The following is an 18,269-nucleotide window of genomic DNA, read 5'->3' on the forward strand; positions in this document are numbered from 1 at the left end:
TCTTAGATATGATTTGAAAATATTGGCTTATGGGGCAGCGCCTGTGGCTCAGTGAGTAGGGCGCCGGCCCCATATGCCGAGGGTGGCGGGTTCAAACCCAGCCCTGGCCAACTGCAACAAAAAAATAGACGGGTGTTGTGGCGGGCACCTGTAGTTCTAGCTGCTCTGGAGGCTGAGGCAAGAGAATTGCGTAAGCCCAAGAGTTAGAGGTTGCTGTGAGCCGTGTGACGCCACGGCACTGTACCCGAGGGCAGTACAGTGAGACTCTGTCTCTACAAACAAACAAACAAACAAAAAATTGGCTGTCTCTACAAACAAACAAACAAACAAAAAATTGGCTTATATTTAATGTAAATGCATGTACTAGAATGTTCTGTATTCTTTGGAACACATGAGAAGTGAAACCTAACTTTACAAAGTCATTTAAATGTTTAAAAATTTTTCTGACTGTATAGAATGATTAAGTTGATAAGTATTTAAGTAATTTTATTTATTTATTTACTTATTTATTTTATTTCTTTGAGACAGAGTCTCAGTTTGTTGCCCCCAGTAGAGTGTCTTGGTGTCATAGCTCACAGCAACCTCAAATTCTTGGGCTCAAGCAATTCTTTTGCCTCAGTGTCCCAAGTAGCTGGGTCTACAGGCGCCCACCACAATGCCTGGCTGTTTTTAGAGACGCCGGGTTGGGTGGGTGGGTGGGGGGTATCACTCTGGCTCAGGCTGGTCTTGAACTTGTGAGCTCAGGCAATCCACCCGCCTCGGCCTCCCAGGTGCTGGGATGACAGGCATCAGCCACCAAGCCTGGCCATTGATTGAGTGATTTTAGACTTTCTGACTCTGTTGAAGACACTGCAAATAATTACTGATCTTTTAACAGAGAATGGGAAAGTGTTGTACGTTTTATGAATCAAATGTTCCAAGTTTGATGGGAGAAAATGTATAAGAAAACTTCCCATTTTAGGACCTAGTAATCTATTTCAAACAAACTTTGTGGCATGCTGGTTTTTTTTCATGGTATATGTATATTACATCAACTGTACTTAGAGACATAGTTGCTAATCTCTTATTTGTGATTATCTTTTTATAAAACTGATCTGAATGAAGTCTGGTGTTTGCTTGGCAATGACTGACCACTGCCTGTTAGGTGCCTCTTGACAAAATCATTGTTATAACAGTAACTGAGACTCACCTCCAAAGAATTTGACAAATTATCTGAGGAAATTGCATCATCTGTAACTACTGTGCTGGTTCTACTCATGTCATGTGGGTTGTACTGCTGCTCTGAATGGTGTGGTGTGAGAGGAAGGATAGGTTTATATAGTGACTACTTATAGCTTCCATGTACACCAGCAAGAGTACTGAGAAGTCAAGTGTGCCAGATCCAGAACTGGTACTGTGGTCGGCACTGGCAAACTAGCTGCTAGCGTGTGTCATGCTCTTATACTCTCTCAGAACTTGGCTGAGCATTTTGTGGGTTATCTGAATTCTCACAACAGTCCTAAGTTATCTCCATTTTACTGATGAGGAAATTGAGATTTAGAAAGTAAATAAAAAACCTTGACCAATTAATAGACAGAGTTGGCATCTGAATTTGTTCAACGTTAGCATCCATGTTCTTTATTAGCGTATTTCTTCTTTTGCTTGCTTCAGAGACATCACATTAAACCTCAGCCACAGGATAGATCTCCTTTTCCTTTTACTTGGTTTACATAGAGAAGGAGTCTTTCTGTGTAGGCCCTGCCTTTCATTTATTCAGCAGATGTTTGTTGAGTGCCTACTCTGTACTCAACATTGAGTGGCATTGATGAACACAGAAGGGTGCCTGCTCCTTCTCTACCTCAGCCTGTCATAACACCAGGGCATTTTGAAATATCCCAGAGCTGCCTGCCCTCTCTTACCCTTCTCATGCCCTTTCTGCCGAGACTACCTTGAAAGCATTGCTCCTTTCATTCCTACACCCAGTCTCTCTCTCTCTCTTTTTTTTTTTAGGCAAAGTCTCAAGCTGTTGTCTGGGTAGAGTGCTGTGGTGTCATAGCTCACAGCAACCTGCAACTCTTAGGCTCAAGTGATCCTCCTGCCTCAGTTTTTTTCTATTTTTTGTAGAGATGGGGTCTCAGTTTTGCCCAGGCTTGTTTCAAACTTGTAAGCTCAAGTTATCCACCTGCCTCTACCTGCCAGAGTGCTAGGATTATAGGCATGAGTCACTGCACCCGGCTACCTATGACCAGTTTCACAAAAAGCCCCGCCTCCCCAGAGAAATGGTATAAAAATTTTAAGTTTTTAACATTTTTCATCTTCGACAAAGGGTTAAAGAAGGCCAGGGAAAAATGCACAGCATTTCAAACTTAGAGAAAGTTATATTCTGAGAAAGATTATAAACAAATACCTTTAGTATTTAAAGTTTAAAAAAAAATTAGTGTTGGTTTTACAAAATTAGGAAGAAAAAAACTAGAAAGAAATAAGAAAAAGAAAACAGTAAAAATTAAAAATGAAACAAAATAAGAGGGAACACCAAAAACAAGCATAAGGGAAAACCCTTAAAAGCTGGTTCCTTGTAAAGACCAATAAAATAGAGACCGATCTAGCAACTGGAGCAGCATGGCCAAGTCTTGTGGAGTGCGCCCGAGTGGGGAGGCCCTCAAGCAGGTGGATGTCTTCAGGCAAAATCTTTTCCAGGAGGCTGAGGAGTTTCTCTACAGATTCTTGCCACAGAAAATCATATACCTGAACCAGCTCTTGCAAGATGACTCCCTCAATGTGGCTGACCTGACCTCCCTCCGGGCCACACTGGATATCCCCATTCCAGACCCCCCACCCAAGGATGATGAGATGGAAACAGATAAGCAGGAGAAGAAAGAAGTCCCTAAATGTGGATTTCTCCCTGGGAATGAGAAAGTCTTATCCCTGCTTGCCCTGGTTAAGCCAGAAGTCTGGACTCTCAAAGAGAAGTGCATTTTGGTGATTACATGGATCCAGCACCTGATCCCTAAGATTGAGGATGGAAATGATTTTGGGGTAGCAATCCAGGAGAAGGTTCTGGAGAGGGTTAATGCAGTCAAGACCAAAGTGGAAGGCTTCCAGACAACCATTTCCAAGTACTTCTCAGAACGTGGGGATGCTGTGGCTAAGGCCTCCAAGGAGACCCATGTAATTTACCGAGCCTTGGTGCACGAGCGAGATGAGGCAGTGTATGGGGAGCTTAGGGCCATGGTGCTGGGCCTGAGGGCCTTCTATGCTGAGCTCTATCATATCATCATCAGCAACCTGGAGAAAATTATCAATCCAAAGGGCGAAGAGAAGCCATCTATGTACTGAATCCAGGGTTAGAAGGAAAATAAATGACCTATACTTTGTGTGGATTAAAAAAAAAAAAAAAGACCAATAAAATAGATAAATTACCTTTCAAAGGGCGGCACCTTTGGCTCAGTGAGTAGGGCGCCGGCCCCATATACAGAGGGTGGCGGGTTCAAACCCAGCCCCAGCCAAACTGCAACAACAAAAAAAATAGCTGGGCGCTGTGGCAGGCGCCTGTAGTCCCAGCTATTTGGGAGGCTGAGGCAAGAGAATCGCCTAAACCCAGGAGTTGGAGATTGCTGTGAGCTGTGATGCCATAGCACTCTACCGAGGGTGATAAAATGAGACACTGCCTCAAAAAAAAAAAAAAAATTACCTTCCAAAGATAATCTAAATGGAACATAATTCCATTAGTTTCTTTTTTAAGAATTAGCCAAAATGATTTTTTAACTTACAAAATAAATAAACCTGTATAACCTAAATGTCTATCAGTAAAACTAGAATTCATCCTTATAGTGAAATGACATGCAATTGTAAAAACAAAAATGATATTTTCTATGATCTGATATGGAAAAAAGCAAGGCACAGAACACTGCATGTAGTACACTGCCTTTTTTGTAAAAATTAAAAGAGGGAATAAAAATACAAATATATTAATACTTGCTTTTATATGCATAAAGAAATACTGGGGCTCGGCGCCTGTGGCTCAAGTGGCTAAGGTGCCAGCCATATACACTTGAGGTTCGAATCCAGCCCAGGCCCACCAAACAACAAGGATGGCTGCAACCAAAAAGTAGCCGGGGTGTTGTGGTGGGGGTCTATGGTCACAGCTACTTGGGAGGCGGAGGTAGGAGACTCGCTTGAGCCCAGGAGTTGGAGGTTGCTGTGATCTGTGATGCCATAGCACTCTACCCAGAGGGACAGCTTGAGACTCTGTCTCAAAAAAAAAAAAAAAGAAATACTGGGAAGAATAGTGCCCTAAAACCAAGAATAGTGGTTACCTGTGGTAGTGGGCTTGGGGTAGATAGGGGACAGGGTTTAGTAAGGGGTACTCTTCATGCTGTGCATATTTTTGTTTAAATTTTTTTGAAATGTGAGAATATATTGCCTATTTGAGAATTAAATTTGGTATGTATAAAGAGTTTTTTTTTTTTTGTTTGTTTATTTTTGAGACAGAGTCTCAAGCTGTCGCCCTGGGTAGAGTGCTGTGGCATCACAGCTCATAGCAACCTGAAATTCTTGGGCTTAAGCGATCCTCTTGCCTCAGCCTCCCAAGTACCTTGGATGCCAGGTACCTGCCACAATGCCCAGCTATTTTTATTTTTATTTTTGGTGTTGTTTCAGTTGTCTTTCTTGTTTTAGCTGGCCTGGTCTGGGTTCGAACCCACCAGCCTCCGTGTATGTGGTCGGTGTCCTACCACTGAGCTAAGGGGGTCGCCCTAAAGAGTTTTTTTAAATAAGTAAGAAAAGTCAAATATCCCCCTAGAAAAATGGGTAATATATCCTGTGGTACACCCATGCTGTGGAACTTAACAGCCACCATTATGTGGAAGGGAAAACGGCCGAAGGCCCGCAGTGACTCCCTCTGAGTGTGTGAGAGTGCAGATAGTACATTCTTCTTCTTTTCTTTCCTCCTACCTTCTTCCTCCTCCTTCCTTTTTTTTTTTTTTGTTTGTGATGTTTTTAATTTCCTGCAGTGATCTCTTTTATAAATTGTGGAGAATTTTAAAAAATAAGAAGAAAGCTTAAAAAAACATATTCTAAGAAGCACAGTAATGAGGGACACTGGTGCTAGCAAATATGAGGCAGACCGTAAAGTAGCAGTCATTAAAGTGCTGTGGCAGTAGCATGGACGCTGAACTTCTGAACCCGCAGAAAGACTCAGACGTGCGTGTATTCTTACACACTGCGTACTTATGAGAGAATGAAAATGATAAATGCTGATGGAATAATTTGAAAGGTATTTAAGTTTGCATGTTATACCAAACAATGGCTGTGACAAAAAGTTAAACATTAAAAAATATACACCTTTGGGCTTGTGCCCGTAGCACAGTGGTTACGGCGCCAGCCACATACTCCAAGGCTGGCGAGTTTGAACCCAGCCCAGGCCAGCTAAACAGCAATGACAACTGCAGCAAAAAAATAGCCAGGTGGTGGGCAGGCACCTGTAGTCCCAGCTACTTGGGAGGCTGAGGCAAGTGAATCACTTGAGCCCAAGAGTTGGAGTTTGCTGTGAGGTACAGTGCTGTGGGACTCTACCAACGGTGACAAAGTGAAACTCTGTCTCAAAAAGAGGAAAGAAAGAAAGAAACAGCCTCACAGTGGGAAATAGCTAGAGTCAATTATCTTGAGTATTTACATTTTTATAAATTATGAAGTTAGGCTGAAACCAAATGTGAGGATGTGTGGTATTTATCCTTAGTATGTATGTGTATTTGCTTTCTGTGGATGAGGATGTAAAGAAAAGATGAGAAAAAAAATCCAGTTGTTTAAGTATAGGGATGATGGATGGATTTTATTTTCCTTTAATGATGTAGGGGTTTTGGCTCAGCGCCTGTGGCTCAAGCGGCTAAGGCGCCAGCCACATACACCTGAGCTGGTGGGTTCGAATCCAGCCCAGGCCCCCCAAACAACAATGGCGACTGCAACCAGAAAAATAGCCGGGCGTTGTGGTGGGCGCCTGTAGTCCCAGCTACTTGGGAGGTGGAGGCAGGAGAATTGGCTTGAGCCCAGGAGTTGGAGGTTGCTGTGAGTTGTATGCCACGGCACTCTACCCAGGGCTCTGTTTCAAAAAAAAAAAAAAAAATGATGTAGGGGTTTTATTTTTGTAGCAATTATTTAGTTTGAAGCAGGAAAATTCCTCTGGAGTAATAAAGTATTTTTCTAAGGAAGGGAATGATTAATTTAGTGGACCCATAGCAAAGTGATTACGGCACCAGCCACATACACTGAGGGTGGTGAGTTCGAACCTGGCCAGGACCAGCTAAACTACAACAACAAAAAAAATAGCTGGGCATTGTGGCGGGCACCTGTAGTCCCAGCTACTTGGGAGGCTGACGCAAGACAATCACTTAAGCCCAAGAGTTTGAGGTTGCTGTGAGCTATGACACCACGGTACTCAACTGAGGGTGACATAATAAGACTCTGTCTCCAAAAAATAATAATAATAATAATTTAGTGGACTGCCTCAATGATTTCAAATTACATAGGCTATTTCATTAATTGGAATATATCAGGTATCATATTATTCTGGTGTTTTTTTGTTTTTGTTTTTTTTAATTATTCTGGTATCATAAGTCATCCAGGTAAGTTCTTCAAGAAGCTTTAGGCAGGGTGTGGTGGCTCACACCTGTAATTGCTACACTCTGGGAAGCTGAGGCAGGTAGATTTCCTGAGCTCACGAGTTCAAGACCAGCCTGAGCCAGAGTGGATCCGTCTCTAAAAAATAGCTGGGCGTTGTCTCGGCTGCGCCGGTAGTCGAAGCTATTCGGGAGGCTAAGGCAAGAAAATTGCTTGAATCTAAGAGTTTGAGGTTGCTGTGAGCTTTGACACCACCTCTACAAGGCCAACAAAGTGAGACTCTGTCTCAGAAAAAAAAAAAAGCTCTAGTGGGCTGGATGTGGTGGCTCATGCCTGTCATCCTAGCAGTCTGAGAGTTTGAGACCAGCCTCACCAAGAGCGAGACCCCATCTCTAAAACTAGCCGGGCATTGTGGCAAGTGCCTGTAGTCCCAGCTACTTGAGAGGCTGAGGCAAGAGAATTGCTTGAGCCCAAGAGTTTGAGGTAGTTGCCATGGCACTCTACTCAGGTTGACTGAAAGAGACTCTGTCTCAAAAAAAAAAAAAAAACACTCTAGAAAAACTGAGGAGAAAGTAAAGGAGAAATCTGCTGGTAGAAATGATGGAATGGAACCTAATTATTAGTTGGAACCACAAAAGATGAAGCTATAAAATTATGTTCATCTCTTTGTTTTAATCTTCTCTTCTCCAGGTTGGTGGCACTAAAGCTGGCGTGGTCCGGTTTCTTGGGGAGACAGACTTTGCTAAGGGAGAATGGTGTGGTGTGGAGTTGGATGAACCTCTTGGGAAGAATGATGGTGCCGTTGCTGGAACAAGGTTTGTTTAGAAATTGTGCAACATCTTATCTCACTCTTGTACGTGAAGATGCTCAAGTATGTGTATAATAAAATGGAAATGAGTGTTTTAAAGAGCTATACTTTTTTTTTTCCACTCTGTTGTGCAGGCTGGAGTATAGTGGCCTCATCACAGCTCTCCGCAGCCTCAAACTACTGTACTGAAGTGATCCTCTTGCCTTAGCTTCCCAAGTAGCTGGGACTACAGGTGTATACCACCACACGTGGCTAATGCCTTTATTTTTGTAGAGATGGGATCTCACTATGTTGCCCAGTCCTGAGCTCAAGGGATCTTCCTCCTTGGCCTCCCAGAGTTCTGGGATTACAAGCATGAGTGACTGTGCCTGACTAGAGCTATACCTTTTATTTCCTAAGACCCATTCTACTCATTTTTCCCCACTAAATTTTTTTTGACTGTTTCTTTAGTAATGTGTGGTATCAGTTTATTTTTCAAAATAAAAAGGAAATATTATGTTATCCTGGCTTCTTTCCCTTTTAGTAGCAGTCAACCTTTGAAAGAGTACCTGGGCATCCAGGGGTGGGACACAGGTAGACGATAGCTACTTTTTTTTTTTTTTTGTAGAAACAGAGTTTCACTTTATTGCCCTCGGTAGAGTGCCGTGGCATCACACGGCTCACAGCAACCTCCAACTCCTGGGCTTAGGTGATTCTCCTGCCTCAGCCTCCCGAGTAGCTGGGACTACAGGCACCTGCTACAACGCCTGGCTATTTTTTTGTTGCAGTTTGGCCGGGGCTGGGTTTGAACCCGCCACCCTCGGTATATGGGGCCGGCGCCCTGCTCACTGAGCCACAGGTGCTGCCTGATAGGTACTTTTTTAGGAAAAGAACTTCAAGATGTGTTTTCATATCTGATAAGAATTCCATCCTGTCATAAGAGAACAGACCTCTTCTGTTTTAAGTATAACCCCATTCTTGCCCCCCAGATACAGGATAGGAGTCACATAATGCAAATGAACGCAAGAGTAATTTCCCACACTTTCAAAATGTTTTGAAGGCTTTTGGGACAGTTGTAGTATATGATGCATTATAGTAGTATATTACTGTATCAATTGATTACTAAATGTAGCTAACATCGTATTTTTGAAATATATACAAATTGATTATAAGTATACCGGCTTTACCAACAAATGCAATGATAATGACTTAGGGAGATAAAAACCTCTTGGTGGCTCGGTGTCTGTAGGTCAGTGGTTATGGCGCCAGCCACACACACTGAGACAGGCGGTTTTGAACCTGTCCTGGGCCTGCCAAACAACGACGACTACTGCAACCAAAAAATAGCTGGGCACTGTGGCGGGCATCTGTAGTTCCAGTTAGAAGGCTGAGGCAAGAGAATCACTTAAGCCCAAGAGTTTGAGGTTTCTGTGAGCTTTGATGCTACAGCACTCTACTGAGGGTGACATAGTGAGACTCTGTCTCAAAAAAAAGAAAAAACCTCTTGGTGCTACGATGATTATGAAGCCATCCCTTCTTAATATTAAAACTTTTTTTTTTGTTTTTTTTTTTTTTTGAGACAGAGCCTCAAGCTGTCGCCCTGGGTAGAGTGCTATGGCATCACAGCTTACAGCAACCTCCAACTCCTAGGCTCAGCGATTCTCCTGTCTCAGTCTTCCAAGTAGCTGGGACTACAGGCGCCCGCCACAATGCCCAGCTATTTTTTGATTGTAGCCATCATTGTTATTTGACGGGCCCGGGCTGGATTGGAACCTGCCAGCTCAGGTGTATGTGGCTGGCGCCTTAGCCGCTTGAGCCATAGGTGCCGAGCCATTATTAAAACTTTATAGTATTTCTTTTTTTCTTTGAGATAGAGTCTCACTTTGTTGCCCTTGGTAGAGTACTGTGGTGTCATAACTCACAGCAACTTCAAACTCTTGGGCTCAAGTGATTCTCTTGTCTCGGCCTCCCAAGTAGCTGGGACTACAGGTGCCTGCCACAATGCCCTGCTGTTTTTGGAGATGGAGTCTTGCTATGACTCAGGCTGGTCTCAAATCTGTGAGCTCAGGTCATCCACCTGCCTCGGTCTCCCAGAGTGCTGGGATTACAGGCATGAGCCACCGCACCTGGCCTAAAACTTTATAAATATTCTTAAGATCAGAAGATTGCCAGTGTGAGTCTCATAACTGACATCACTAAGTTATTATGTCTCCATGTCACTTTAGTGGATCTGTCAGAGTTAGATGTTTAATTTCTTTTTCCCTTTGTTTGGCATGGTTTTATTATGTGGGATGGGCATATTGCTGAAGTCCTCCGCTATGTATTTATCAAATGGTAGAAATATTTATTCCCTTTGCATAGAATGTCAGCAACAAATGAATAATCTGAGTCTGCATAGCATATTGTTATTAGTGTGTTTTATAATATCTGCTCAGTGCCTGTGGCTCAAGGGGCGAAGGCGCCAGCCACATATACCTGAGCTGGCAGGTTCGAATCCAGCCTGGGCCCGCTAAACAACTGGCTGCAGCCAAAAAATAGCCGGGTGTTGTGGCAGGTGCCTGTAGTCCCAGCTAATTGGGAGGCGGAGGCAGGAGAATTGCTTGAGCCCAGGAGTTGGAGGTTGCTGTGAGCTGTGATGCCACGGCTCTCTACCCAGGGCGACAGCTTGAGGCTCTGTCTCAAAAAAAAAAATAAATAAATAAAATATCATTAAGGGTATTTATCAGCATCTATACATGTGAATGGTCCATGCTGGTTTATAGCCCCCAGCTCAGTGGTAGAGGCTCATCTTGGCAAACCAGTCACAAATTGGGAGAACTTCTGATTATATTTGTTATTTCTTATATAATTGTCTTTTATTATGTTCTTATTGTTCTTTCTGTAAAGGTATTTTCAGTGTCAACCCAAATATGGCCTGTTTGCTCCTGTTCACAAAGTGACCAAGATTGGCTTCCCTTCCACTACGCCAGCAAAAGCCAAGGCTGCTGCAGTGAGACGAGTAATGGCCACCACACCTGCCAGCTTGAAGCGAAGCCCTTCTGCCTCCTCCCTCAGCTCCATGAGCTCGGTGGCCTCCTCTGTGAGCAGCAAGCCCAGTCGGACAGGACTAGTAAGTTCCCTCTTCTCATTCTCTGCCTGTTTCCCAGGCATGATAAATGCCCACTATAGGTGCGCTGCTTTGCTTGTCCTTGTGCTAAACGTTGGTCAGAGCTTGCTGTGATAACCCATGCGAGTAAGTTTTGGAAAAATGTAACTCCAGCGAGCATATCATTTTTGAAATAGGAAAGGGTTTTTAATAGCCCATTTCAGAATCTTAAAGGCTTAAGATAAAAGCTTCAAGCCTTTTAAATTTGTACCATTTCTTGGTGAGTCTGTAGTAACTATTGCTTATTCTACCATGGGATGAATTCTTTTCTCTGAAATTATTTTGGGCCAAAAATGACAGGAAAATTGGAAGTATCCTTTTTCTCAAGTATGTAGATCTTTCTGACTTCAAACAGTTTTTGGAACTAAAGTATTAAGAGAAAAGGCGTGTTCTTAGAATGTCAGTATTGTATTGACATAGTCTAGCCTACTGAGAGCAGTTAATGTGAGAAGTATTTCTGGTTTGGGGCAGAAGATACAGAATGGAACTTCTTTTAGTTTTAATTTGTTAAACACAATTTTTTTAGGCTGGACTTTGTGGCACATGTCTGTAGTCCCAGCTACTTGGGAGGCTGAGGCAAGAGGATTGCTTGAGCCCAAGAGTTTGAGGTTGCTGTGAGCTATGATGCCATGGCACTCTACCCAGGGTGACAGAGTGAGACTGCCTCAGGAAAAAAAAAATTTTAATGGACAAATAATAATTATACATATTCATGGGGTTACATCACGATGTTTCAGTACATACAATATGTGGTGATCAGATCAGAGTAACTAGCATATTCATCATGTCAAACATTTATCATTTCTTTGTGGTGGGAAGAAGGAAACTTCTGGAACTTGAGAAGGATAGTAGGAAAAACTGTGTTTTGTGTTATTTCCTGTCTTCTTTTCAGCTTCTTTTCCAGTTCCTCTCCTGCTCTCCCTCTTTTTCCCCTTTAAAGCAGTAAAAGTAGAATAATCAGAATTAAAATAAGATAGATAACTCATTCTATTTGTTAATGTGGTATATTATTCGGGTCAGAAGCCCTATCCTTAGGTTTATTCTCTTAAAGTGAGACAAAGACTGTTTGAATTAGAAACGGCAGCCTAAGATTCTACTCCAAACTGATCAAAGATCTCTGCTTTGTGATAGTGAACTGAAGACAGGAGTTAGAACATTCAGTGGTGCCATTGGAGAGTAGGGTTGTTAGCCCTTGGTCTTGTTTGCCTGCTCTTCCATTGTCAGGCAGAGAAGGGAAAGACAGGGTGGTAGAGTCTTTGGGGATTGTGATCTTCTGACAGCCAGATGGAATTTCCACCTGTTATGTTCAGGTAAAATAAATATCGCTTAGATTTTTTCATTTTGCATATGAAAATAAAGTCTGCATCTTCAACAAAAATTACTATTATGAGAAAAGCCTGACAAGAACAATGAAATGGAGGTGAAGAAATCCAAACTCCTTTGTTTGGGCAAAGCCTTGTTGAGAGTGGGTCAGCAAGCTTTATTATAGAATACTGTCTGCTTTGAAATTCCAGGAACAATTCCATGGAAGTGCCTAGGTCATTCTTTCTTGAGTAAGTTTTATTACCTTGTAACTAATTATAAGTGTCCATTTCTTTGGAAATACCATGCTTTCCCTGCTCCAACAAACAATCCTCTTAGTTTCTAGACCAGCTTCTAGACCAGCTTTGATTCCTCTTAGCTCTCCTTATTAAATCAAGGTAATTCACAAAGAGAGATGAGTCTTCTTGCCTTTTTAGATTGCTTATTTTTATGTGTCTTTATTGAGGGTAAGTTTAGTTTTTAAACCAAAAGTCATCGTAAAAGAATACAACAAGGATATAGAAGAAATAGGAGAATCAAAAGTGTGATTTTAATTATATTGGTCAGAGATGTATTTCTGTTCCAGAGAAACATAAATAGAAAGAAAAAAAATTTTAATTCATTCGCAATGGGTTACGGCATATGCACTGCATATCTTGTCAAATCTTGGAATCATATTTATCACTGCCTGCCTTATTTCCTGTGCTACATTGATTTTTGCGTAGTACTTTTTGTCATGGCAATAGCCAAAACCCAGCTTTGCAAAGATGGATGTTATTGAAAGGAACATAGTACAATCTAACCTTGAAACTAAATTATCTCAAACTGGTAGTTTGTGTGCTGTCCAACAAATGTTGCTGTACTACCCTTGGAACTTAACACATCCCACAGTGCCCCTGAGAGTTTGATGCAGCACCCTGGGACATCTCTGCACATGGTTTGGGAACCTCACATTTAATGTATTCAGGAGGAAATGTTAGTAAGAGAAAGCATAATTTAACCATATGATGAAATTGGTTAAAAGAGCGGAAAGAAGTTTCTCCTAAGTATGTTTAAGTAACTAAAGAAATTTCACTAAAAGAAATGGACAAGTTGCATTTGATTCTTTTACTCCCATAGTTATCAAATTGCCAAATCCTTAACTGATGAAAGATCCTCACTGTAAGGAGGGCTCAGAGAAACTGATTAAGAGGAGAGCCTTCGACATGATTGCAAGAGGGACTTTACCTAACAATTGCAATCAGTGTAACCTGGCTTATTGTACCCTCAATGAATCCCCAACAATAAAAAAAAAAAAAAAAGAGGAGAGCCTTCAAGTAATGAATGAAGCTTTGACTGCAGAAGATGAAGTAAAGGCTGAATTGATCTGGAACCAGCAATGGCCACATAAACAGCCTTGAACAAACACTTGCCAAGGGATGAGGCTATTTCTTACCTACCTCCCAGCTTCTGGAGTCTAGCTTGGAAGAACATTGTTAAACTTGCTCAATTACCTGTTAACATTTAACGGAAGGTTAAATGGATTTTCTTCTCTGGATTTTTACATAGTTGTTAGCCTCAAGGTGGTAGAAGTTGGGTGTGTGGAACAGCAAAGATTAACGGATGGGAAACTGAACACAGTGTTTCTTGAATACCCTGACTCTTTTCCTGTCTTTCTCCCTCCTTTGTTTTTTTTTTTATCACTTCTCCCTCTTTATATTTTTCTCCCTCCTTTCACCTTCTTCCTTTCTTCTTTTTTTTTTTTTTTTTTTGTAGAGACAGAGTCTCACTTTATCGCCCTCCGTAGAGTGCCGTGGCGTCACACAGCTCACAGCAGCCTCCAACTCCTGGGCTGAAGCGATTCTCTTGCCTCAGCCTCCCGAGTAGCTGGGACTACAGGTGCCTGCCACAACGCCCGGCTATTTTTTGGTTTTGCAGTTCAGCCGGGGCCAGGTTTGAACCCGCCACCCTCGGTATATGGGGCCGGCGCCTTACCGACTGAGCCACAGGCGCCGCCCTTCCTTTCTTCTTTATACACAAATTTGTCTTTCTCTTCTGTTTTTCTCCTCATCTCCTTTTTCTTCCTTTCTCTCATGTCTATCTGTACATGTGCATGCTCATACTCACACTTTTAAAGGCAAATAGATTGGGGTTCAGGGCCTGAAGGCTGGATTCCTGAATGAGAACTTCAACGCCTTTCATTTTGAAAGAAAGATGGAGAAAATCCTTACAAAAATCCAACTATTTAGTCAATTGCAGGAAAGTTTATGACTCTTAAAAGAGTGGCTTCATCATTACTTAATGGTATTTAGAAGCTTAGGAAGCTTTAAGAAGTCTCAATCTCAAGTCTAAGGGTGAAGAGATTGGCCAGAACGTCATAACAAGATAACTATCAAGCTTGGTCTGAGAGTGTAGAGAAACTTGTTAAATGGGTTCTGTGGAATTTTTCTAGATTCCTATACGGCCCTGTCAGCTGAGCCCAGAGTACTTAGGGTTTGAGCCACTTATTCTCCTTCTAAACACCTTCCTGGTTAATCTAACCTGTTTACATTGATGTGTTCTTTGTGAGATTTACAGATAGCAGGCACACTCTGTCTTGTTTTTTTGATGAAAAGCCTTTCCTAATCATTGCAAGCCTGTGAGCTGGAGCAGCTCTTGCTTTGCTGAGGAGATGCCCACCATACACGCATCACTCCTTCCTTGCTTCCCTACTGCATCATCGCCCTTCACTTCTTTAACTTTCCTTTGCAGTTGACTGAAACCTCCTCCCGTTACGCCAGGAAGATCTCCGGCACCACTGCCCTCCAGGAGGCCTTGAAGGAGAAGCAGCAGCACATTGAGCAGCTGCTGGCTGAACGGGATCTAGAGAGGGCGGAGGTGGCCAAGGCCACGAGCCACGTGGGGGAGATAGAGCAGGAACTAGCTCTGGCCCGGGACGGACACGACCAGGTGAAGTCTGGTGCTGACCTTGTTGTGGAGATGGTGATGGTTTCTAAATTGAGTGAGGAGGCCTAGGGGCATGCCCAGTGCTGGGTGCCAAGGAGCTAGTCTTGAGAGCACTTCTGAGCTTGTTTGAAAGCTGTGACCTGGTATCTGTTTCCATCATCATAGAGAGGAAGTTTTGTTCTTCTTGATTCTACCTTAGTCTTCAGTCTTTATGTCCAGGTCATTTGGTCTGTGTTAGGCCAGCTTGTTTATTAGGACTGTACCAGTGAATTACAGCTCCTGTTTGTAGATTATTGTTTGTATGTGTTTCAGCTTCAAAAAAGATGAGAGTTGTTTTAACACTGCCCTCTGTTGCTTTAATGGTGTGATTTTTCATCATCTAGCTTCCAGGAAAGCTGCTGAGAGTAACCCGTTAAGATAGAATTTTAATGTGACAAGGTTTTAGAGCAATGCCCACCCACTGTGGTTAACACTTACCTGTAGCTCTTTGGAGGTATCCCTGGGCCTGTATCCAGGTCAGAAAGAGACCACTCACAGACTTCCTTGTCTTCCCCAGCATGTCCTGGAATTGGAGGCCAAGATGGACCAGCTGCGAACAATGGTGGAAGCTGCTGATAGGGAGAAGGTGGAGCTTCTCAACCAACTGGAAGAGGAGAGAAGGTGACCCCAAACTTTACTGGCGCAGTTGATGATCTTAGGGGAAAAGTTCCTGTTAACATTATTGTTGCCATCCCTTAGAACCAAAAGAATGACTATGGGTTCAGTAGAAATTGAACTCTTCATACTGTGTGAGAGGTTGCTTTAATTTGACTTTTTTCAGCAAACGTGGAATTATTAAACGTGGCCTGATTGATTTAATAGAACATGCCAAACATCTTGAGGATTGCTTTAGTCAGTGTTGTAGAGGTAATCTCAACCTAGTTTTCACATGGAACCATTCCTAGGAAAGGATATTCTAGGCCTGAGTTACCTAGTATTTATGAAATTGCGTCTTGTCTGGGGTGATAGAAGGCCCCTGTCCTAGACAAACTCAGTACAAAATTCTCCAATGTAAAACAATTAGAGAATTACCAGTATGAGATCAAATGCTAAATGATGTAAGGGAAGTCAGGTTTAGTTCTTACAAAAGGAAGTTTCTCAAGGCTGTGAATAAACAAAATCTCTGAAAAAAGCATCTGCATGGAAACTGTTCAGATATTCCTAGGTTATTGGAAGTTTGTCTATTAGCTTTAATGCCATCTTCTGTCATTTCTGATAACAACAACTTAATCCAGTAATAATCTAGTATTACAGAGTGCTCAGGACAGTCATGAGCAATGGTGTATGTAGTAAGCCTGCACAGTGAGGGTACAATATTCTTTTGAGACAAAGTCTCACTTTGTTGCCATGAGTAGAGTGCAGTGGCCTCATATCTCACAGTAACCTCTAACTCTTGGGCTTGGGTGATCCTCTTGCTTTAGCCTCCTGAATAGCTGGGATTACAGGTGCCTGCTTCAATGCCTGGCTAGTTTTTCCTTTATTTATTTATTTACTTTTAAGTAGAAATGGCATCTTGCTCTTGCTTAGGCTGCTCAGCCAATCCATTGGCCTTGGCCTCCCAGCCCAGCCACCCTGGTGAGCCACCCTGCCCAGCCTATAATGCTGTTTCTTACCAAGGACATTACTTTCTCATTGGAGAGAAAAATACTATACATGGGAAATTCTTACATTTAAAAAATGGCTGTAGGTAAACAAGAGACTGTGATAGACCTTTGTAGACCCTTCTGAATGCTATGGAATCCGTTCCATTTGTTCCTGTTCATAAATTGGCTCTTTGCAGATGGCCAAGCAGTGCAAATGTCAATTAGCTCTCCCTTCAACCTTGGATGACATTTCTTACTTAAATGACTAGGATTTTTTATTCTGAATTGTTCTAGAAATGCCGGTGAGTTTGAAGGGTTTTTTTTTTTTTTTTTTACATCTAAGGTATGTACTTTGTCCACCTTTCCTTCCTTTTTTTAAAGATTCACAATGTGGTTGGTACCTGGCTCTTATAAATCCTCAGAACATCATTGTATTTCACTGGCTTTGTGATGGCTTTGATAGATACCTACACCCAGTATCAGAATTTAAAATGTGAGATAAATGTGCATTTTGGAATCAAAGAAATAGGATCTTTGGTTGCTTCTCCCCCAAATTGTTCACAGCCCTGTGCTCCCAGTCTTGGAGCAGGTGCTGGTATTGTCCCAAAGCCTTTAAGATTGGAGGTCTCTGCATAAGAAGCCTGCTAACTTCACCCTAAAATATCTGATGTGAGGTGATATAAGGAGAGATTTTCTTTTTCTTGTTTTCTTTTTTTTTTTTTTTTTTTGAGACGTGGTCTCACTCTATTGCCCTGGGTAGAGTGCCGTAGTGTCACAGCTCATAGCAACCTCAACTCTTAGGATTAAGCAATCCTCTAGCCTCAGCCTCCCACGTAGCTGGGACTACAGGCACCTACCACAAACACCTGGCTAGTTTTTAGAGATGGGATCTAGCTTAGGCTGGTCTCAAACTGGTGAGCTCAGGTGATCTGCCCCCTTCGGTCTCTCAAGTGTTAGGATTTCAGGCATTAGCCGCCATGCCCAGCCTTTTTATTTTTTTGAGACAGTCTTAAGCTCTCACCCTGGGTTGGGTGCTGTGGCGTCATAGCTCACATCAACCTCCGACTCTTGGGCTTAAGCAATTCTCTTGCCTCAGTTTTTCTATTTTTAGTAGAGACGGGATCTCAGTTTTGCTCAGGTTGGTCTCAAACACTTCAGTTCAGGCAATCCACCTACCTCGGGCTCCCAGAGTGCTAGGATTACACTGACTGTTAATTTGCTTTCTTAAGTGCTTTGTTTTGGTTCTATTCCACAGGAAAGTTGAAGACCTTCAGTTCCGGGTTGAAGAAGAATCAATTACCAAAGGCGATCTTGAGGTAAAACCGCCCTCTAGCTCTCTAAAGTTTTTATGGGTACCACTATTCAGAAATGTGAGTGAAATAATGTGCCACCTGACATGTATGGCCAGAAAATTCAGGTGAGGGAATGGCAGGAACCCTAGCCTCTCTGGCCAAGTTGGGTTTTGGGTGTGGCTTTACAGTGATGATGCCAGCCCTTGAGTCTGTGACTGTAGCGTCCTGCTTCCTGTGGCCCAAATTCTTACTACTATTTTCTTATGCTTCAAAATTTAAAACGATGAATTGTATTTAATCAGGTCATAAATCTGGCAGTGTGTCCTTAATTTAAAGCAGTCCTAAGTAAGACTAGGTATGTTCCCCTGACTTGGTATTTTGAAGAGCCCTTTTTATTTTATCATAATAGTTCATAACAAAGTTTTTCACTTTGCTTTTCAGTTGAACAAGATAGGTTCTTTTATAATCCTGTAAAAGAAGTTTCTCATAGTTAATTTTTTAAAAAATTACCAAAGCAATAAACAAGAGCAATTTATATTCGGCTTCTTTTTCTTCCATGCCACATTTAGAATTCGTAAAGTGTCGGGTTTCTCATCTCTTCT

General features: G+C 42.2%; 2 protein-coding genes across 13 annotated transcripts in view; both read left to right on the forward strand.

Moving 5' to 3' along the window:
- CLIP1 (CAP-Gly domain containing linker protein 1) overlaps nt 1-18,269 on the forward strand; it is a 159,902-nt gene that overhangs the window by 60,754 nt on the left and 80,879 nt on the right. For all 12 annotated transcript variants that reach the window (XM_053586972.1, XM_053586959.1, XM_053586964.1 and 9 more), the window contains 5 exons: nt 7,285-7,409; nt 10,268-10,490; nt 14,559-14,756; nt 15,310-15,413; nt 17,631-17,691. In XM_053586972.1, coding sequence (XP_053442947.1) covers nt 7,285-7,409; nt 10,268-10,490; nt 14,559-14,756; nt 15,310-15,413; nt 17,631-17,691 — 711 coding nt within the window. The remainder of the gene's footprint in view (nt 1-7,284; nt 7,410-10,267; nt 10,491-14,558; nt 14,757-15,309; nt 15,414-17,630; nt 17,692-18,269) is intronic.
- Nucleotides 2,557-3,357, forward strand: LOC128583099 (proteasome activator complex subunit 2-like). Its single transcript, XM_053587000.1, has one exon. It carries the CDS (start codon nt 2,599-2,601, stop codon nt 3,313-3,315), a length of 717 nt encoding a protein of 238 aa, XP_053442975.1. The 5' UTR covers nt 2,557-2,598; the 3' UTR covers nt 3,316-3,357.

This window comes from Nycticebus coucang, chromosome 4 (genome assembly GCF_027406575.1).
Source record: "Nycticebus coucang isolate mNycCou1 chromosome 4, mNycCou1.pri, whole genome shotgun sequence".
NCBI classification, from domain to species: Eukaryota; Metazoa; Chordata; class Mammalia; order Primates; family Lorisidae; genus Nycticebus; species Nycticebus coucang.